Consider the following 21935-nt stretch of genomic DNA (forward strand, 5'->3'; position numbering starts at 1 on the left):
ATATCTGTTCTTTAAGGCACTAGGTTCTCCAACCTCTTTTGCTGATAATCAAATCATGGACTCTCAAATCCCAGCCTGATAGCTACCTCTCTGAACCAGCAAATGCTTATCTCCTGATTAAAGATTTTAAGAAAGTGGCTTCTCCACGTTGCTGGGTTCCTTGCTCAACATTTTAACCTGAAGGAGCTTCCCTGGCCTGTTGCGCTTGGATGCAAATCATTTCAGCTCGCCTATGTGCAGCACTGCAGAGCTTATGCGAAACGGGCGCCAATAACAATTCTTAATTGTACCTTCCAAATAACTCCTTAAAAAAAATTATTCTTAAGTTTTAGGTGGACACAGAAAATCTTTATTCTACATTTACGTGGTCCTGAGGATCAAACCCACTGCCTCGTGCTTGCTAGGCGAGCACTCTACCTCTGAGCCACAATCCCAGACCCCCGAAATAACTTCTTTGAAAAGCACGACCCCGTGACAACTTGCAACCCCTGGCGGGGTTTTTCAAGTACTGCTACTTCCGGGAGTTCAGTGAATTAATTACGTTGCCAAAAGCGAATTTTGGCTATTGTAGCAGAAAAGAAAACTACAATGCATTTCCGAACGCGATTGGGAACACAAACTAACCTGACACTGCCTTAAAGTGCCTAACGTTGGCAGCGCTTTTTGCGATCTACCGGCCCTGCGGATTCTTTCCAGCTTCACTGAAGGTAACTAAACAATAAACATGTATCCGCTACTTTCCGTGGAAGCGTGGTTGGCTCTGAAGAGAACCTTTGTTGTATGGGCAGCCATTGGCGAGCCCACGCGGCCGTGGTGTACTTGGGCAGCGGCAGGCGCACCGTGGTCTGGATCTCCCAGAACTCGTGCGCGATTCTTTCCATCCTACTTCGGCGCCTTGGTCCGCACCTTCTTGAAGCCCTCCTGGGGACCGAGGCGGACTCCACTGGCTCGGGTATAGGAAACCTTAAGTACCCAAACAATCACTACCAGACGGGTCCAGTCCTCTTTCTTTAGAACTCAACTCGCAGCAGAGTCTAACTTGTGATTGGAGGACATATGGAGCTCTCGGTTCAGTATTGTCCAATCAAAATGCGTGTTTTAGAAATTGCATTTAGAATATTTAAAATGCACTTACAACTTCAGCCAATGGCTCAGCTTCTTTTTCGCGCCCAAAGCGGCTATAAAGTGTGTGGGGTTTTTTTTTGTTCTTTCACACACGTTTTTGGTGTAGTTTGAGCGCGCCCATCATGTCTGGACGCGGCAAGCAGGGTGGCAAGGCTCGCGCCAAGGCCAAGACGCGCTCCTCCCGCGCCGGCCTGCAGTTCCCGGTAGGGCGAGTCCATCGCCTTCTGCGCAAGGGCAACTATGCCGAGCGGGTCGGGGCCGGCGCGCCCGTCTACCTGGCGGCGGTGCTCGAGTACCTGACGGCCGAGATCCTGGAGCTGGCTGGCAACGCGGCCCGCGACAACAAGAAGACGCGCATCATCCCGCGCCACCTGCAGCTGGCCATCCGCAACGATGAGGAGCTCAACAAGCTGCTGGGCAAAGTCACCATCGCGCAGGGCGGTGTCCTGCCCAACATCCAGGCGGTGCTGCTGCCCAAGAAGACCGAGAGCCACCACAAGACCAAGGGAAAGTGAAGTCAGCTTCCCACTAACTTTCCTAAAACCAAAGGCTCTTTTCAGAGCCACCCACCGTTTCTGAGGAAGAACTCAGCACTTTATTCTCTGAATGTGTCAGGTGCCCGGTTATGTTGTAAGCACATTGAAGTAGTAAGATCAAGAATGGTGTTTTGAAGATTCACTTTGAATAGAACCCCCCTCCCATTCTATATCGTCCCCTTCCTCTAAATATTTCCGGGTCGTTATATAAACATTTTTTTTTGTGATTTGCCGCAGTGAGTGTAATGTCAAGACGACTTATTTTTCAGGATTTTTTTTTTATAGGAGAGTTTGATGGTCTCATAGTCAACTAGAATTCCTTCCTAACAAACGGCCTTTTCAGGTCTGCTTATATTTAATGTAAAAGACCTTAGTGTACATCAATGCAAACATCACTCCGCGGATAGTAAGGGAACCTTGAACCAAGCAACCATTTGATTGCATCACCATCAGTTATGTCGGATACTATTGGTATCATAGTCGAGCACATTTCTAACCCTTCGCCCCACGAGCCCCAACCACTACTTCCCCACACCAGGCAAGACAAACAAGTTTTCATGTTCCAGGAGCCACTGTGCCAATCTATTTTCAAACTTGTTTTTTTTTTTTCGGGCTTTGGTACAATCGTTAAAAGTAGTTATGAAACACTTTTATTTACTAAAGATTGCATCATTCTACTCGTAACTTTTTCAATTTATCTGAAAAAGGAAACAAAGCTTAAAAAAATGCTTTGGTTTAAGAACAGTTTAGACTGACTCCCACGAATTCCAATTCCAATTCCATTTTCATTAGATCTTATTTGCTTGAAACCGTAAACAAAATAACAAAAATTCTCTCAGAAGAGAAAAATGGCTCAGAGGAAAACGGCTCGGAGGAGGGGGTAAGAAACAAAGATTGAATTAGAAGCCAATCAAGTTACAGCTGCAACAGCTCTGACCAATCAGGATGAGATCGTCAGTATAAATTCAGGTCCTTGCAGCAACCTTTCAGTTCCTTTTTGTGAGGGTTCTGGTGATTTCCCATGGCTCGTACCAAGCAGACAGCGCGAAAGTCCACCGGCGGCAAGGCGCCACGGAAGCAGCTGGCCACCAAGGCCGCTCGTAAGAGCGCCCCGGCCACCGGCGGCGTCAAGAAGCCTCACCGCTACCGGCCCGGCACCGTGGCGCTGCGCGAGATCCGCCGCTACCAGAAGTCCACCGAGCTGCTGATCCGCAAGCTGCCCTTCCAGCGCCTGGTGCGCGAGATCGCGCAGGACTTCAAGACCGACCTGCGCTTCCAGAGCTCGGCCGTCATGGCGCTGCAGGAGGCCTGCGAGGCCTACCTGGTGGGGTTGTTCGAGGACACCAACCTGTGCGCCATCCACGCCAAGCGCGTCACTATCATGCCCAAGGACATTCAGCTGGCCCGCCGCATCCGCGGGGAAAGGGCGTGAGCTCAAGACTCCCTAGCCACCTTCCCAAAGGCTCTTTTCAGAGCCACCAAAGTCCTCAGTGATAGTGCTGCTCCACATTGAGTTAGGCTTGGTCTTTTCTTTTCCTCGTGGCTCACGTGAGAAGATCCTCGGCACCACAAGGTATTTTTCGTTACTCAAATCGGTGAACCTTGATCGGAAGGGCGTCAGGTTGCGGGAACTTGAAAGAGTTAATTTTACATTGGCTCTGGAGCCAGGCCGTGTAGTACAGTAGGCAACTGTGGGAAGTGGACTTGTTGTTTGGGGAGCTATTGGAGATTGAGCTGAGTCACATCCCCAGCCATCACTAAGTTGCTTAGGGTCTCGCTGAAATGCTGAGGCTAGCCCTGAACTAGGCTAGTCCTCGGCCGCAGCTTCAGGAGTCGATGGAATTACAGGCGTGCACTACCGCGCTCCGCTGAGGAGTCCTTTCAAAGGATGATTGCTTCCTCCACTAAGGTAGAGTTTGCCAATAGGTCATCTTGCGGGTTGTGAATGCTACATAGTTGGGTGGCGGACAACTATCCCTACAGGTTCCCAGGAGGTGAAATTGTTATGTTAAGGGATGGCACCTTTCAGGAAACAGGCACCCCAAAATGTCCTACCCATCCCACCCGGATTCATGAGCTCAAGTGAGGAAGTTTTACGTCCGTACCTCAGTAACAGGCACGAGACTATTAGAATGGCAAAGGAGAAAAGAGAACACACAGAGTGGTCCTTATAGAGAGGAGAGGGACGGGGTGCGCTCCAGTTTTATTGGGAATTCCCAGAGGTTTCCACAAGTCCCCATCTTTACTTGGGATTGACAGCCTGGGAGCTGCATGGACCTTCTCCAAGATAGGATGGTGTGATGTTCAGAATTGGAATTTTTAAGAAAATTGAGAACCCCTGTCAGTTTCCTGCCCCTTCAATCAGTTTATTACCTACCCTTTGGACAGCTACCATCAAGCTTTCTGTGTGAGGGTCCTGATGTTCTGGTTGCCAGGGTGATGGGGGTTTGTGACAGGTTTCTGTGATAAGGGAGGGTACAGGCTACCGGGGAGGCTGTGACTTTGTTGTAGGGACAAATGCACCAAAGATAGCAGGAAACAGTTTTATTTGGCTGCAGCCAGGTTCAGAGGGTATAGCCTTTGCTGTAATCAATCAATCCCCTGAACCCCAAGTTCAGGGAGTTTTAGGATTTTATACCCAGCGTGTAAGGGGAGGGGCTCAGAAGTTCACATAAAAGCAGCTTTTTCTTTCACTGTTGTGGGCAAGTTAACCCTTCAAGGACAACACCTGAGAAGGGGGGAGCTTCTTCTCCCCTCTTCCCTCCCCCTGCCAGCTGTTACCATGGAGCCCAATTGTAACTTATCTTAAAAATGTAGACATCTCTGTGAAGCCCAGCTCAAGGCCAGAGGCCTTGTTTGCACATTTCTTCAAAAGTTTGTGAAAAACTAGTAAGGGGGTGTCCAGCACCTGGAGTGCTGGTATCTTCTCGGCCAGTGGCCTAGTAAACAGGGTGACATGAAAATAGGAAGTTTATCTACATTGGACTCTTGCAGAGACTCTTTTGTTGACAGTCCCCAAATCAGCCATGGTGAAGAGGGCTTTTCTGTGGAGAAACGGGGTGCCACTTCAACTTGCTCTTGAAACTAGCTTTTTTTGTTTGTTCATTTGGTACTGGGGATTGAACCCAGGGGCACTTTAGCACTGAGCTACAGCCCTTTTTTAGTTTACAGTTTGAGACAGGGTGTCACTAAGTTGCTTAGGGCTCTGATAATTTGCTGAGGCTGGTCTTGGACTAGAAATCCTCCTGCCTCAGATGTGACTATGGGTGAGGGAGGTTTGACATACCAGGCCCCATCTTCCAGGTGCGTATCTGTCAGACGAGTCTCCCTGTGGTTTTCACTCCTTTCCTGCTCTTCCATTCAGGGCTGAACTAGCTACCTAACAGGTGGGTCTCATATTCTCTTACCCAGTACTATGATTGTTAAAGTGTCACTCCTGACCTGAAAGAACCAAACCTGAATTCAGCTGAGCCAGCTGAACCACTGTTACCAGAAAGAAGGACATGGTCGTGTTCAAATGAGCATTCTGGTTCCCAAGAGAACTGACGTTTTGTCTGGCAGTGACTCACCTGATAATCTCATAGGATAAAGCTCTGAAATGTACATTCCCATGCTAAGATTGTGATGTTGTAAAGTTAGCACCTTAGCCTTTGGTCTTATTTGCAGGAGCCTAGTAGTGCAGCCATGGGCCTGAGGGGCAATTCAGGGGCATTAGGCCATCTTAACTGTAGGCCAATCACCTGATGCTACACTAGTGATTTACCAGGCAGAAGCCAGAGTGGATACCACCTGGTACAGACCTGTCTCACCTGGGGCAACTGAAAGCTTCTAAAGACTTGGACCCTTGCATGACTGATGTGCATGAAGTCCTAACCCAGGAGACAAGGTGCTGCCTAACATCTGTGAAGCTAAGTGGTAACAGTTACATTTTGCTATTTCTTTTTTCCCCTGTAGAAGATGCAAGTCATAGACCAAAGATTTGTTGTTTTTGCTCGCTGCTTTATTTCTAGGATGGATTGCTAATTTGCTATCACTCAGGCACAGATTGCTCCAACTCAGCCCTCCAAAGGCTTTAGGAAAACAGAAGATTCCATTTTGGAAAAGACATCAATAGCCAGGGCAGAAGGCCTGATTTCCTTCAATGGAAAAGACAGACACACAGGCCCATGCAAAGGTCTTCCTGCTCTATTTCAAGGACACTGGCTGGGATTTTAGAGTCTTCTGAGGTCTGCTGTTTCAAATGGAATGCACACTTAAGTGTGAACTTAGAAATTATGGTTTCGTTTGATGCTCCTTCCTTCAAAAACTGGAGCCTAATTCTAGTCCCCTGCATGTACCCTGAATTTAGAGATGAGCTTCTAAGGAAAAAAAAGTCCCACCGCTTAAAGAGGAGGTCATGACAAGCACTGTACTTCCTACTGGCTAAATCTAGATGCTCTGGACCCCAGGGGCCATGTGGAAGAACCCTCCAGCAACCCCTTGGAGAGGCCTGCCTATTAAGAAAGTGAGGCCTTCAACAGTCAGCCAAGAACTATAGCCAGGAAGTGAGCCAGTTCTGGCCCCTGTCACGCCTCAGATGACTATAGCCCCTGCAACAAGTGGACTCTGCACTTCCTGAAATACCCCAAGCTAGACCCCACAGAGCTAAACCACTGTGTACCTCATCTTCAGAAGGTGAGAGAGAGTAAACTTGCTGTTTTAAGCTGCTACATTTTTTAGTAATTTGTTTCACAGTGAGTAACTGATGAGACAGGAGAGTCAGGAGTCATCCTAAAGAATCAAGTAGCCCAGGTGGGAGGAGTGCCCACAGCTTGGTCCCTGGCTACAGGGAAGTCTGGTCCACCGGACCTCTCCTTTCCTTCCCAGGAATCTGCAGGATTTATTTGTGTTGCTATCCAGAGGCTGAAAACTAGCCTAGTACACTAAGAATTCAGGAGGAGGAGGAAAGCTGTGGCCTCTCAGGCAGAGAAGCTGTGCAGGTAAGCACCTCTGGCTAGCAGCTTTGAAGGAGAAAGAAATCTTTAAGTTTTTCAGTTCACTTAGAAATGAGTAAGACTCCAAGAAATCAATGTCCCTGTGAACAAGTATTGACTTATTAAACCAGTATTCTATTTTGTTTTAATTTGCCATTTCCAAGGAAACTGGCTAAGAATTAACTCAGTTAAGAGACTGCATGTGCAGGAAGCCTCTCTGACCTTGCCCTGTTAGTGCTAACAATTGTTTCATGCCCTTCTCTTTTAAGCTTTCCCACATTTACTATCACATCTGACTATTAAAGGAACATTGTGAGGTAGGCACACAGTTAGGGTGTAGCTCATTCATGCAGGGAAGGGGTGGGGGGGGGGGGCTTGGCACAGAAAATGTTCTTGGTGCAGGTGGCCCAGGCATTATGGCTGCACCCTCCAGTTTTTGAAAAATTTCTGTGTGTCAGAGGTACCATCTCTAGTGGTCCTACTACTTGTTAAATAAGCCTTTACAAATCGTTATTCTCCTTTTTCTACATCCCACACAAATTTATACCAATGCAGGGGAGGAGAAATATCTTCCTTCTATTTAAATTCATAGGCCAGAGCTTCTGTAACAAAAGATTAATGAGAGAAAAGCATGCAAATGTATTAAATGTAAATTTTGTATGAACAGTCTTGTTAAGGCAATGAGTACTACCAAAAAAATATAAGTCCTCATGCCAATCCAATAATGAGGACACAACTGTAAGGAAAAGAAAAAAAGAAGTCTTATTGCTTTGCTAGCAAAGGAGAAATACAGGGGACTTCTACCCCAGAGACTGTGATTCTGCCTGTCATGGGAAACAGGACTTTTAAAGAGGGGATTCAAAGGCTACATTCTAAGCTGTTCTTTGTCATGGGTCATAATTCACATGTAGCATTTCTTAGACTTGGGGCCATCCCTGAAGTCTAAATTACTTCATTCCTGTGGTACATAAGCTCAAGGACAGGTAACCTGGCCTAGGATGGGAAGAAAAGTGATCTTGATTCCCCAAGGTTAGGGAGGGGAAGAGGGAAAAGAGGTGAGGGAAGGGGATATCAGTTTTAAAATAAGCCTCAGTGGCAGAACAGTGAAGCATGAAATGAACCTGTTGCATTTGGACCCAAAGCAGTTAAACTGGAATGTTGCATGCTGGGGGTGGGGGTGGGGGGGTAGTTACCAAGGCCAGCTCACCAGAGGGAGTCCTGTGGCTCTCTGTCATTGAACATAAGGGCATTCCTTTCCTCTGGACTTAAGACTTCAAGGGAAGGTCAGAAATCCTTCTTGCATGTGCTATTTCTCAAGTTCCTGCAACTTTAAATACCCCAAATCCTGGGATAGCATGCTCTGAACCCATCACTCACAGTTGATTTCGTTATTTGAATGCCATTTTCCTGAACTACCTGTCAGAGGTACCATCTCTAGTGGTCCTACTACTTATTAAATAAGCCATTGCAAATCATTATTCTCCTTTTTTTCTACAAAACAGGTCTTTCCCTTTCTTTAAGAGATGTTTTAGAGGTTAAATGAGGTGATATGAGACAGTGCCTTGATCAATGCCCCAGAGAACAAGTTAGTTTCCTCTCTGGATTTTGGTTAGGAGAGCTGGAGAAACAAACCGAAGTCCTCTGATGAGACTAAACTGGGGTTTAACTCTTGTCACTGGTTAAAACTTAGTCATTGAATTGGATAGCTTCCTAACACATAAACAAGTCAATTTTATGGCTAATCTAATAGGCAAATAGCTAATCTTATTTCTTTGGCAATCTGTTAGCTTTTGTTTTCCACAAGGCAGATTCCCCCCACACTTCTCTTCAAATTCTGGACACTACATGGAATACATGAAGCATCAATCTAGGAGGCAGAAAAGATGTTGGAAACATTAGTTGAAAACTAACACTCACAGGGCTGCTGATGCTCCCCAGAAGTGCCGAGGTCCTGAAAGGCCTTCAACAGGAGAGCAAGCAGAGTTCCAACCATGCACTCTAATCCAAGCTCAGGGAGGTTTCCACTTCATAACGGGAGCTGCTGCCAGAAGCACTCCCCACTGGCCTGGCTCTTATAAGGATTTGGGCCATGGAAACATACAAGGGAGCATTCCTCTGGTGAGCAAACTCCCGGAGGGTAAGGGGCACCCGGTTATCCACACTTGGAATATTCTACAGTTTCTCCCTGAGACTAGTAAGATAACTCATACATGTCAGTGCCTAGCTGCTGCCTTCATGAGGAGGCTCTGTGCTAGGGTCTTATCAGCCTCCATCTTAGTGTCAGACACTCAGCTTCTGGGCATGAAGGAACTTAGAAAGTTCCTTTATAAATAAAGCTGGCCGCTCAGATGAGGAGTGCCCTTTTTACTTCGCCCCTGCATCTTGCTTGCTTCTGTATAGGCTCTCATCAGGAAAGAGGGTTTAAGATGTAAAAAACTGAATTTATTTAGGTGTCCCTGCTGATAATGATAATAAAAAAACTTGAATACATTTAAAATGCTGTTCTTTCTGAAATGGAAAATGAGAGAAGCTGTATTAAAATTTTCATTTACATAAGTAGCCCGAAAGAGGGGTTACACGCACTAGTTCTATATAAGAAAATATGCTTTGAGTGTTTTAATTTAAATTGAAGAAAAATCTTCAGATTCTTAATGCAGAAGAAATTTTTCGACTTCACTTGTATTCAGAGACATTCGAATGAAAACAGCAAACTGTATAACACCCATCAGACTGGCAGAATAAGAAAGCTAGTGTCTGAGTCCCCTAGTACTGTGACAGCAAAAGGTTCCAGAGCCACCTGTTTGTTGGCTTACGAACAAGATACTGCCCTCTGTTCTAGGCTAAGCAGTCCAGTATGATCCATTTCCTTGTTCACTGAACAGTGAACCTCAAGCTGTGTCCTAAGACTGCAGAAGGGGCAGGCAGAGCTCTGGGACCTCCACTATTAAAGCCCTGATCCCATTGTAAAATCCTTGAACTGGTGACCTGATCTCCTCCTGAGGCCCTGGCTCTCAGCACCATCACTTGGGGGATTGGGCTTCAACATATGAATTTTGGCACGACAGGAACATTCCATCCAAAGCACCAAATGTAACTGTGCCTTGGTAGGAAGTGGAGAGACCCATGTGCTGAGGTGGCCCTTTGCCATGACTTTGTACAAGATGGATTGGAGAACCACCAGCCATCTCTCCCATGCCAGGCCCGTGCCCCAAGGAAGCCTACAGATCCATGAAGTCATATTCATGATAATAGGAAGGCAGGGAGAATTTAAGGGGATAAGTAAAATAAGAGTGTAGGAATACCAAAAAATGCCTTCTTTTGTCTAAGGTAAGATTAGAAGTAAATGGCAAAAGCCAAAGCTGAACTCAAGACTAAGTCCCCCTTCCTACAGGCACCAGTTCACACCTGGGAACACCAGTGCTGGGAACTGAATGGGATGGCCTAGCTCTAGTCCAAGTAGGCTGATGACCACAGAAGGAGTCCGACCTGTGTGGCTTTTAGAGAAAGCCACATGGGAGTGCCTGTCTGTGAAAACTCCTGCCCCAGCCTGAGGCCAGAAAGGAGAGTCGGCCTGGTAGTAGAGGGCTACATCATCTTTACCTTGGATTCTGTTCTCGAGACATCCAGGTTGGGAGATGTTAGCAAGAGGTGAGGAAGAGAGTAAGAGCTAAATATTGGCCTGAAATGCATGAAAACCAGCAAAACTGAGGGAAGTCTAGAGGGGAGCCTAACGATCTGCTGGGAGCCATTAGCCAAGTAGGTATGACAATTTCCTTGCCAGCGTACCCCATGTTGCTTAGTGGAAGGACTCGTGGAAATAGGACATTTTGCAGTGACATTGCATGTAGGTGACCTTGCTCAAGGACCAAGGCGGATCCGGGTTTAGGGTGTTCCCGGTTTATAATCCGGGTTTAGGGCGTTCCGGTTTAGGTTCCAGGTTTAAGGTTTAAGGTTATTCCTGCTGGGAATAGGGCGTATCCTGCTGCCTGAGTTCCCCTTGAGTTCTCACAGGATTCAGACAGTATTTTTGGGGGAGACAGAAGCCCAGTGGGGGTGGATTTGGGCAGAGAACGTGGATTTCCCCAGAACGTGATTGTAGACGGCTGGTGTGAGTTCGGGAATAAAGAGTTGCTGTTTGAATCTACAAGCTGTGTGGTGGCTCGTGATTGTGTGCCCAGCCAGACTGTGGCAATGATCACCATTGGCTACGTGCATAAGGACACTATAATGTGTCACCCAAAATATGCCTCTTTGGCATAAGGATTATTTTAAGCAGATGGTCTTGAGAAACTATAGACATGGGACAAGTTCTGAGACCAAAGGGTTCTTTTGTAAGGGGAATTTACATCTAAGCTGGAAGTCTCCATTTGTAATGCTCTCTCCCTCTCCATGCCAGGAAAGAAAGGAGGGCTGCCTCAAGATGGATTCTCAGTGACCATTTGCAGGCCAATCCTTTTCTTGTTGCCATGCTTCTCCAAGTCCCCATAACTGGCCTCCCATTCCTGCTCCTGTTCCAGCTGAAGATAGTTTCTATGCCACTTCTATGAGGTGCTCAAATTCCTTCATATCTTTTGTTTATATATGAAATATACATCCCAATAAAGATTTGTATGTTTTGTTTTTCTTCTGCTTACCTGTCTTTTGCTATAGGGTGTTCTACTTTTAAGAACTCAGAAAAAAGTAGAGGAAAAATTATTTTTTCTTCCCTGAACATACACGGCACCAGAACACTGCAAAAACAGCCAGGGCAGAGAGCACACTAGGTCAACAAGAAGAAAGCATCAGGTACTGAAAGGCTCTCAGTACTGGAAGGCATATTTGGCTCTTTTTTTTTTTTTTTTTTTATAGGATCTCCTAAATTGCTGAGTTGGGCTCAAACTCACAATCCTCTTGCCTCAACTCCTGAGTCATTTGGATTACTGCGGGACCATACTTGGGTCTTGAGAGAATTCCAGGAGCAAGTAAGGAGTTTCTCTGATAAAGTGACTTTACAATCAGATTCCAGAGGCTATAGAATTGTGGGCCTTAGGAGAGATGGTGGGATAAGGGCAAGAGAAGAGAAATCTGGATGGGCAGTGTTTTAGTCAGCTTTTTCACGGCTGTGACTAAAAGTCCTGACCAGAACAATTTAGGAGAAGAAAGTTTATTTGAGGGCTCATGGATCAGAGGTCTCAGTCAATAGACAGCTCAACCCATTCCTCGAGGCTTGAGTAAGGCAAAACATAATGACAGAAAAGTGTGGCGGAGAGAAGAAGCTCACATGATGATCAGAAAGAAGAGAAAGAGAGAGAGTCCATTAACCAGATACAAAATACATACCCCAAAGGCAGGCTCCCAATGACCTACCTCCTCCAACCACCCTACCCTCCTTCAGTTACCACTCAGTTATTCTCCTCAGAGGATTAACTCCCAGATTAGATTAAGGCTCTCATAACCAAATTGTTTCTCTTCTAAACCTTCTTGCATTGTCTCACATATGAGTTTTGGGGGGATACCTCACATCCAAACCATAATAGGATGGATTCTGCATCTGCAACATTCTTTAAGTGGTCTTATAGGAGCTTAGAAAACAATAGCACAAAATATGCCACTTATTTTTCCCCTCAAACCAAGAGCATCCTTGGAACAGCAAATGCAGGGAGAGGCTTTCTCTGAACAGAGTTCCCACCTATCTAAAGGCCTGATCATTGAGAAGATATTCAATGTTGTGACTCCCTTCCACAGATATCTCATCATTAGCAGGAGACTGGCGCACCTGGAAGAAAGACCAGAGCTGACAACACAACTACAGCCCAGATACACTTTTTCTCAGGACATTCCCTGTCCATTCATCTTCCCTAAAATCCATGCACTCTTCTACAATCGCCTGCATCCCTAGCTTCCCTCTCTCCTGAGAGGAGAGTTTATAAGGTGCTTGACTCTGTTAGGAGGTGCACATGATAGATTTGCATGCCTTTTCTCTGCTAAACTGTCTACTGCCAGTTTACTTCTCAGACTTGAATTCCAAGCCTTCAGAGGGAAACAGGGCTCTTCTGCTCCTACAGTCTTAATGACACATGGAGACAATGCAAACTGAAGGATCTTTAAGGAGGGTAGGGATGGTGTTTCTGCTCAGCTGTGACCAAGGAAGAGGGGAAGTTCCATGTGTCTAGGTGTCGTGATCATGTTTTATTTGGGGTAAAATGTATGGAGGAAATATTTGAGAGAGTAAGTACATGGGAAGAAAAAGATTGAACAACTAATGGTCTTTGCATTAGTGCATATGTCCAGGTGTTCACATGTGTGTTTGGGGATAGGAAAATGAGAATTAGGAGAGGCACTGATGAACTATTTTTTGAAAGAAGAGAAAGAAAAGAATATACAAAACACAACCTACTAGAGAAACAAAAAATTATATGCAAAACACAATCCACTAGTCAATTCCAAAGCTTTAAGCAAAATAAGCAGGACAAAATCAAGTGTCAAGGAGATAAATAAGGTAATATATCAAACTGAAAATTTAGTCACATTAAAAGAGATCGAACCCAAAACCTTGAATTAAGAACATTAAGAGATTGTTAATAAGACAAGTACAGATCAATAAGCAAAACATGGAGCCTTGTTTATTCATTTGATCAGAAAGAAAGGGAATTGTATGAAAACTGAAATGGTCAACATTTCTCTTGAGAATGTTATGCTCGAATTCAGGACCCCCAAAAGACCACCAGAGACCAAGATTGATGTAGGCAGCAAAGAGGTGTTTATTGAGAGCTAGCTCAGTCCTCTGCACACACACAGCAACTGGTGACGCTGAGAGGCCCCGAGCCCAGGGTTTGCAGCAGTTTTATACACTCTTTGGGGAAGGCAGGGACTTCACATACATCTTAGCATCTCTTAGCAAATCATCACACACCAACAACTCTAAAACATGATTAGCACATTCACTGGGGGGAACTAGTTGGGTAGGGGTGATTGGTTTGCACAAGAGGGGGATTCATTTGAACTGATTGGTTTAAGCCAAGAGGGGTGTTCATGCTGAACTACATGGTTTCCCAACACCATAAACTACTGGGAGGGTCATCTGGCATCCCAGGTATTTCCCTGTCTCATGCTGATTGGTGGCTGCTAGGGGGTTGCTATGGATCCCCACCTAGCCTGACTGAGTCAGGGACACCTGGTGCTGCAGATCTCTCCTGTTATTTGTAGATCAACCACTTAGCTGGTGGGAATGTGCCTAGGAGTGCTCTGTGGGTCTTTCCAAGGACAAAGGTCATGTCCCTTCCTTGGATAGGCTTTGCTCTGAGGTAGAGGCTGGTTTTTCAAGAACATTCATCTCCCCTAATGTAAGGAAAATACACAATCATTTATCACAATCAATAAGAATTTATTGGGCAACTCATGCTAACTAGCATTACTATTTCCTGGGGGGGGGGGGGGGACATTTTGCACCTACTTGATTTAAATGAAACTAGACTCTCCAACTCTTTAAGAAATCTCAAGAATCAATTAATTTTCTCCACATAGGTACAAGAAGAGAATTTTAAAACTCGGATTTGACAAAGAAAATTTACAAGCATTCACATCCCTAAAAAACACACATGTCCATGGTGTAGGAGTGACCCCTTTTCTTACCATTTTGCTGGTCCTGGCTGGAACTTGAAAAAAGACAGGCTAGGGGAAGAAGACCACAGCAGACAGACCTCATCGTTTTTCCAGACAGGGAGCCTTCAGAAATGAAAGCCCAATAACTCAGCGCAGACTGCTGACGTTTATGCTTAGACTTGGTGAGGAATGGGCAGCTGTGGACAAAAGGTTGCAAACCTGGTGTTCAAGGACTGAAGGGGAGCCCAGCAAGACCCATCTGTCCGGATTCTTCCTGGTCTCTCTGTGGCATGCTTTACTCCCGGGTATGGGGCAGGACCCCTCCAGAATGGGGTATCTAGGGAGATAGGAGAGAGTGACCTCTCCAAGGGTTAGGGCCTGCCTCCTTGGGAAGAGAGAATTTCTAGTTTCTACTACCCCCTCCCCCCAGCAATTCTGGCTTCTATCACTAGCTTTGAAAAAGAAAGAAGGGCAGAAGAAGGGCAGGGAAAGGCTTGTGTCTGAGGTCTTTCAACTTGAAGTACTAGTGCACAAAGTGCCAAATTCTGGAACGTTGCTTTCTGAGCCCCAACCAACAATGAAATATTCTCAAGGCCAGCCATTGTTAAGCCAATCAAACCAGAGCCCTTCCTGAGTTATATTTGCAGGGGACCATAATAATATTCAACTGCAAACTAAGCTACTTGGGTGTAAGGATTATGCTGAGCACATTATTTTAAGAAACAGCAAACACAAGAAAAGTGCAAAAACAGTAAAAGTTTACTCTTGAAAAAAGAAAAAAAAAATCCTTACATTAAGGAAATTTTCAGGGGTAAAAGTACCTTCCTCTACCATACCAGAAGAGGAAAACAACTCACAGAAGGACATTCTCATCCCTGAGATAATTAGAATCTGCAGACTTCACTACATAACCTTCATCTTCATAACACTTATCTTCCAGTAGTTTGCCCTGTAGGTTTACCTCACCCCTTTAAGATGGCCTATAAGCCCCCCTGGGGTCTATTTTCTTCTTTGGGCTTTCATTCCTTTTTTGTAAAATCTCCCATATTTATATATAACAAACCCCATGTTAATATGCCAATTTAATTTGTAAGGCCCAGCTACTAACCCTGAGCTGGAGGAAAAGTATCTGCTCCTGGCACTTCCTATAAAAAGTAGCACTCCTAAGAGTTCTCACTGTTTCAAGATTTCCTCATATAAAGTTTCACTTTAAAAAGAATAACTGCCATTTAATGACGAATAATGCCCGTGGATTTTCGAGTTGCAAGGGAAACAGATTATGGTGATTATGCCAGTAGAAGAAGCAGGGCTAACACCTTCAATATTAAACATGGGGATTCCATATTAGCCAGAAGACAGGAGAGACCAGTTCAATGAGAAACAGATTATATAACAGGATCATGTAATTAATGCTTTGCATGTACAATAATCAGTTCACAGTGCAGTTGGAGAGACTAACTTCTAAAATATCTTAGACATTTGTTAAAGGAGTAAATAACCAACCAAACATGCCTGAAACAAAAAATAAACATTCCCAAGGTTGGGAAAAGGAAAGTTAAGAACTCAAGACTTGCATCAAGTAAAGGCAGCTGACTCCTAGAAGCCAGGGGAGGGTCAGAGGAAGTCAATCCAAACTACTGGCGAAGTGGAAACAGCCCAGCACTCTGCCTTTGAAACACTCTTTTCCCTGGAAATAAAGCATCCCTGGTTGCCGTATCAGGCATTATGTAAAATTGAGAGGTGTGGGCTTCCAGTTAATTTTCTTCAATAGAGGAGATGCTGGAAGGGCCCAAGCTACATCACATTTGCCTCACTCTCCAGAAAAAAAGAAAGTGAAACGCCCTTCTTCAAGCAGCTTCCGCAAGCTTTTCCCAAGCAGAATAAAGACAATATTAGTCACTTATCCCCAGAAATACGGCGGCGGATGAAGGAAAGAAAAAGTGAATCATGAGAAGGGCAGACAACCACACTTTAGAACAGACAGGAAGCTACACCTGAGCAGAAGATGGTCACTCCTCCGGCGGACTATGCCCAGATCCTAAGAAAGCACAATGCATACCAGCTAACTTCCCAAATACCCAAGTGGCTGCGATGGCCTCCCTTGAAATGGCCAAGTCGATTTCAGAAGCGAGAAGGAACTGCTTCGGCCAATGTTAAACAAGAGGCAGAGAACTCTAGGAAGGGTCAGTTAAAGGAGAGGAAAGGTAGCGCAAAATATTATGAAGTTGGACGGAGAAACTTTTAAATATGTCTCTTCCTAGAATCTGCAGTTTAAGCACCGCCCTTTTTTTTTTTTTTTTTTTTCTTGAAAACGTGGGACGGGCTTTCTCTGGGATTTCAGTGAGCATGTGGCACTGGCTTGAGAAGTTCTCAAACAGGTCCGAAACTCTGCTATATACATCATCGCTCAGAGGTTACAGTGTCAGTGTCTGTTCACTTTCTTTGGCGGGATGTCTGGTCGTGGCAAGGGAGGCAAAGGCCTGGGCAAAGGCGGCGCCAAGCGCCACCGTAAAGTCCTGCGCGACAACATCCAGGGCATCACCAAGCCCGCCATCCGGCGCCTGGCCCGCCGTGGCGGAGTCAAGCGCATCTCCGGGCTCATCTACGAGGAGACCCGCGGCGTGCTCAAGGTGTTCCTGGAGAACGTGATCCGCGACGCCGTCACCTACACGGAGCACGCCAAGCGCAAGACGGTCACGGCCATGGACGTGGTCTACGCGCTCAAGCGCCAGGGCCGCACCCTCTACGGCTTCGGCGGCTGAGCGTCCTGGTGCCGCCATCGCTTGTCAACCAACGGCCCTTTTCAGGGCCACCCACGAAATCTCTTAAGGGCTGTAGGCATTTTAAAAAGTTTAAAGACGTTTTCCCAAGTTAAAAAAAATCCTCACCAGCACAACAAATCTTGCGTACAAAATTAGGCTGATTCTCCTTTTCAGCATTTCTGTTAAGTGTGGTTTTAGTCATACCCTGATCGCAACTATTTAGAACCGTCTTTTGTCTATTAAGGAATCAGTATGTCTCCCTTTGGTTTTCCCTTTTGCCTTATAGTGGCGAGGACTCCCCGTACATTAAGTCATAAGTATTTTAATGTAACCCTTTATAGGAAGTTAAGCATGGTAGCATGGCGCATGCCCAATATTAAACCAGTAAATTATTCGCAATTATTAAGCCGTGATTTCCCTGACACGTTTCCCACCATGCTTTATTTTTTTATGTTCAAAGCAATGTGAATTCGACTGGCCACATTTCCTAGCTTTTTAATGCACGTAAATGCTAGAAACTCATTCAGTCAATAAAAAATTTCCTAATAGATAAATGTGGAGGCGGAAAAGCTCCCTCTTTAAGAAGAGGATTGAAGTAAGAACCAATTCGGTGGGTGGAATGAGGAGCCGCAGTCTGCTGTCCAATCAGGACGCGAAGCTTGCTATAAATACCGGAATTTCTTGCTGCTTTGCTCAGTGTGGAGAGCAGTGAGCTCGACTATGGCTCGTACCAAGCAGACGGCCCGTAAGTCCACCGGCGGCAAAGCGCCGCGCAAGCAGCTGGCCACCAAGGCCGCCCGCAAGAGCGCCCCGGCCACCGGCGGCGTCAAGAAGCCTCACCGCTACCGGCCCGGCACCGTGGCGCTGCGCGAGATCCGCCGCTACCAGAAGTCCACCGAGCTGCTGATCCGCAAGCTGCCCTTCCAGCGCCTGGTGCGCGAGATCGCGCAGGACTTCAAGACCGACCTGCGCTTCCAGAGCTCGGCCGTCATGGCGCTGCAGGAGGCCTGCGAGGCTTACCTGGTGGGTCTGTTCGAGGACACCAACCTGTGCGCCATCCACGCCAAGCGCGTCACCATCATGCCCAAGGACATCCAGCTGGCCCGCCGCATCCGCGGGGAGAGGGCGTAAATTTCTAGTGGCCAAAAATCTGCACTACCCCCAAAAGGCTCTTTTCAGAGCCCCTCATTTATCACTAAAATAGCGCTGTTCCACGGATAATCTAACCCAAGGTCGGTTGTCTTCCCAAAGGACTTTGACGTTTTCTCGAGTCCTTTCACACCATATAGTGATGGTGTATTGTTTGGTTTTTTTTTTTTTTTTTTTTTTTTGGAATTCACTTTCAGTGGGGATTTAGAGCTGTTAACTGATTTTCATAAAACAGGCAAACTTCAGCTCATGTGCTCTTTCTGTGTACATGTCTCTTGGAGTGTGCACATCTTGACTGGGGATAGTTCTGGAAGGCCGAGTTCTAGATGTCGCCATCTATCTGTGCATTCCCCTCTAACCCCTGTTCTTTAACTCTTGTAAACAGCCTTATCACAGCAGCTGGCTCTAAAGCTTTCTGGGAACTGGGCATTGATTAAAGAAAGTTCTGAAGGACAAGGCTAGAAGATCTTCTAATTTAACCTCAACCTCCTGCCATGCTGCCTCTTGCTGGCTTCAGTGTTCTCTCCCCCCATCTTCTGTTACCTTCCTGCCACACTAGAGGTGAAACCAGGTGTCTAGACAGGATAAATGCCACACTGTCCGTTACTAGCTGTATAATTTGCCAAGTCATTCTCTAGGCTTAGGCTTGTACAGCTATAAAATGTGGCAAAAGAAGTAAAACCTGCAGAGCGTACTTAGGATCACTTGTTATTTACTAAATGCTACAAGAAAGGCATCCCATATTGTTACACACTTGCTCCCCTCAATGGAGTTTGGAGTCTTTCCCCTCATTCTTAAAAGTTTTGTGATTGAGATTGTGGAAAGTTCTTGGTTAGAGTATTGTATTGTTGATCTTCAGTTCTAATTTGCTTTGTTCTGAAAGAGACCTATAGCATCATCTGTCTGAAGTTCAAAAGAGCAAAGGGCCAAATAGCAAATATTTTTAGGCTTTAAGAGCCACATGGTCTGTGTCATGTATTTTTTTTTTAACCATCCTTTAAAATGTAAAGACAGTTCTTAATATGAAGGTCATATAAAAAAAGACCACTGTCCAGAAACAACCACTTTTCCAACCCTGCAACAGTTTTGCACTGGCAAGTACTAAAGCAACTTGATTTTCATTTTTTTTTAACTTATTATTGTTGTTATTATTTTGCTCAAAAAGAACCTTAAAAAAGAAAAAAACGGTTGATTTCATTTGAGATCTGAATTAAATTTGAACAAAACTCTGTCCATTTCCCTTTTCACCCCAAAACAACAACCCTCACCTACTTAATAACTTCAAGGTCATTATCTATAACTCTAAGTCCATCATTCAATACTCAGTGCAGTCTCACAGTCCATATCCAGTTATTCCACAATATTTGTATGTCTGCACCTACACACAAAAAAATTCCATGCCCATGTATGCTGGCTTCTTACAAAAAAAGTATTTCTGATACTGCAGCTTATTAAATGCTAATGGAGATTTCACTGTGAACACTTTCAAACCTCACAAGGTCCCAGACCATCTAAACAATTTGTGCATTTTAGGGTTACAGAAAGTTCTCAATTTTCCTCAGGTTTTAGAAATTTTTTCAAAAGCAAATTATCTGTACTACTTATCATTAACCACATTTTAATAAATTTTCCCAAGAAATAAAGAGAGAAAGAACTTCCACCAGAAAACATACCAAATTTAATTTTGAATTCAGCTGGCGGGTTTCTGAAGTTCAAGTGATTTCAAAATCTGCTTCAGCAATGGAAGAAATCACTCTGACAACTGAGTTTTGCCAAGCTGCAAAATCTCATTTTTTATAAAAGACATCTCCACATGGAAACTAGTAGGAGGCAGAACAGGTTTTTAAAATAAGGTCTGTGATGCTAATTTCAGATTGTAGCCCACCAGACCCCTGTGCCTGTGTTTCTTGCTACAGTTAGAAACAAAGTTTATGCCCCAACCAGGGAAACTATTGTCTTCCTTCTTGCAAAAATCAAAGGTGGAAACTACTGACAAATCCTTTCAAATAATGTTTATTGGACACTTACTAGAATAACATAATCCCCTCAGTCTAATGGATTCTTATGAAAAAAACTAAATAAAGGGAGTTTTAAAAATATCTTTCACATACTAGGTGTGACAACAGACAATCATGTAGACATAGAAGATGTTCTCTTCCTTTGGGCGCTTTAAAACACAAAATTCTGGGCTGTTGTTTTCAATATTTAATCAAATTTGCGGGACTAACAAACACAATTTAGGAGTTCAACCTTGAGCCATAGCGGCCTGAGGGCGGTGGATTGGACGCTCCGCCAATCACAGGCCAGCGCCGGCTTATATAAGCCTCAGGTCGGAGCTAAGGAGCATTGCAAAAGTTGCTCTTTAGATTTCGAGTCTCTTCTGTAGGAGTTCTTCCTATCGCCATGTCCGAAACTGCTCCTGCCGAGACCGCCGCTCCGGCGCCAGTGGAGAAATCCCCTGCCAAGAAGAAAACCACCAAGAAGGCTGCGGGTGCTGGCGCGGCGAAGCGCAAGGCGACAGGGCCCCCTGTCTCAGAGCTCATCACCAAGGCTGTGGCCGCCTCTAAGGAACGAAATGGCCTGTCCCTGGCTGCGCTCAAGAAGGCGCTGGCGGCCGCCGGCTACGACGTGGAGAAGAACAACAGCCGCATCAAGCTGGGCCTCAAGAGCCTGGTGAGCAAGGGCACCCTGGTGCAGACCAAGGGCACCGGCGCCTCCGGCTCCTTCAAGCTCAACAAGAAGGCGGCCTCCGGGGAAGCCAAGCCCAAGGCCAAGAAGGCAGGGGCGGCCAAGGCGAAGAAGCCCGCGGGGGCCACGCCGAAGAAGCCCAAGAAGGCTGCTGGAGCCAAGAAAGCAGTCAAGAAGACCCCGAAGAAAACCAAGAAGCCTGCGGCGGCCGGTGCGAAAAAGGTGGCCAAAAGCCCTAAGAAGGCTAAGGCTGCTGCGAAGCCCAGAAAAGCAGCCAAGAGCCCGGCTAAGCCCAAAGCGGTTAAGTCCAAGGCAGCCAAACCCAAGGTCTCCAAGCCCAAGGCAGCGAAGCCCAAGGCGGCCAAGGCCAAGAAGGCGGCTTCTAAGAAGAAGTAGGAAGCAGGTTGTTCCCAGCAACCGCAGCCCCAAAGGCTCTTTTCAGAGCCACCCACCGATCTCTGAAACCAGCTGCACACTTATTTTTTTTCCCCAGCTCTTCCCCAGAAACATAGCTGGCTCTGAACCATCTGGTGTTGTATTTCTAACGAGTTGTCATTCCACAACTTTCTACTTGACTTTGTGGTGGCTCTCGGTCTTATTGGGCAGGACACCGCCCTGCGCGATGGTCACACGACCTCGGAGCTTAGTGAGTTCATCGCTGTGGGTGGCAGCTGCAGGTGGCTCGGGATGATGCGCGTCTTCTTGTTGTCGCGGGCCGCGTTGCCAGCCAGCTCCAGGATCTCGGCCGTCAGGTACTCGAGCACCGCCGCCAGGTAGACGGGCGCGCCGCCCCGACCCGCTCGGCATAGTTGCCCTTGCGCAGAAGGCGGTGGACTCGCCCTACCGGGAACTGCAGGCCGGCGCGGGAGGAGCGCGTCTTGGCCTTGGCGCCAGCCTTGCCTCCCTCCTGTCGGCGTCCAGGTTTTCTCAATAAGACAAACCGCCTAGGTCCCTTAAAGCTGATAGTCAAGTAGGACACACAACAGTCTCCTGGGCGCGAAAACGAAGCTGTATGATTGGTTGGGTTTCATTTTCATTTTGATAAATGGAACGCGCTTTTGCAGGTCGCGAACTGTGATGGGACAAAACTGGCATCTGACGTCAGGCCAAGTTAACCACCA

General features: G+C 46.0%; 4 protein-coding genes across 5 annotated transcripts; all 4 read left to right on the forward strand.

Moving 5' to 3' along the window:
* Window positions 1-1204: 1204 nt before the first annotated feature.
* On the forward strand, window positions 1205-1672 carry LOC124097934 (histone H2A type 1-J-like). Its single transcript, XM_046452523.2, has one exon. The coding sequence runs from the start codon at window positions 1248-1250 to the stop codon at window positions 1638-1640; it is 393 nt and encodes a 130-aa protein (XP_046308479.1). The 5' UTR covers window positions 1205-1247; the 3' UTR covers window positions 1641-1672.
* Window positions 1673-2667: 995 nt separating this feature from the next.
* Window positions 2668-11257, forward strand: LOC124097909 (histone H3.1). Of its 2 annotated transcripts, none has more exons than XM_046452483.2 (2): window positions 2668-3570; window positions 11031-11257. In XM_046452483.2, exon 1 carries the CDS (start codon window positions 2683-2685, stop codon window positions 3091-3093), a length of 411 nt encoding a protein of 136 aa, XP_046308439.1. In that variant the 5' UTR covers window positions 2668-2682; the 3' UTR covers window positions 3094-3570; window positions 11031-11257. The 2 variants fall into 2 exon arrangements, with proteins under 2 accessions (XP_046308439.1, XP_046308438.1); XM_046452482.2 differs by having other exon boundaries at window positions 2668-3234.
* Window positions 11258-16619: 5362 nt separating this feature from the next.
* On the forward strand, window positions 16620-17033 carry LOC124097891 (histone H4). The gene has a single exon (XM_046452471.2). The coding sequence runs from the start codon at window positions 16666-16668 to the stop codon at window positions 16975-16977; it is 312 nt and encodes a 103-aa protein (XP_046308427.1). The 5' UTR covers window positions 16620-16665; the 3' UTR covers window positions 16978-17033.
* Window positions 17034-20472: 3439 nt separating this feature from the next.
* On the forward strand, window positions 20473-21296 carry H1-5 (H1.5 linker histone, cluster member). Its single transcript, XM_046452431.2, has one exon. The coding sequence runs from the start codon at window positions 20530-20532 to the stop codon at window positions 21208-21210; it is 681 nt and encodes a 226-aa protein (XP_046308387.1). The 5' UTR covers window positions 20473-20529; the 3' UTR covers window positions 21211-21296.
* The last annotated feature ends 639 nt before the right edge of the window (window positions 21297-21935 follow it).

The sequence above is a fragment of the Marmota monax genome, unplaced genomic scaffold (genome assembly GCF_021218885.2).
Source record: "Marmota monax isolate L192 unplaced genomic scaffold, Marmota_monax_Labrador192_F-V1.1 WCK01_AAM20220418_F8-fsc00141, whole genome shotgun sequence".
In the NCBI taxonomy this organism is placed as follows: Eukaryota; Metazoa; Chordata; class Mammalia; order Rodentia; family Sciuridae; genus Marmota; species Marmota monax.

Excerpts from the sequence above, each read along its gene's own strand:
- H1-5 (XM_046452431.2), top strand. The coding sequence starts at position 20,530 with ATGTCCGAAACTGCTCCTGCCGAGACCGCCGCTCCGGCGCCAGTGGAG.
- LOC124097909 (XM_046452483.2), top strand. The coding sequence starts at position 2,683 with ATGGCTCGTACCAAGCAGACAGCGCGAAAGTCCACCGGCGGCAAGGCG.
- LOC124097891 (XM_046452471.2), top strand. The coding sequence starts at position 16,666 with ATGTCTGGTCGTGGCAAGGGAGGCAAAGGCCTGGGCAAAGGCGGCGCC.
- LOC124097934 (XM_046452523.2), top strand. The coding sequence starts at position 1,248 with ATGTCTGGACGCGGCAAGCAGGGTGGCAAGGCTCGCGCCAAGGCCAAG.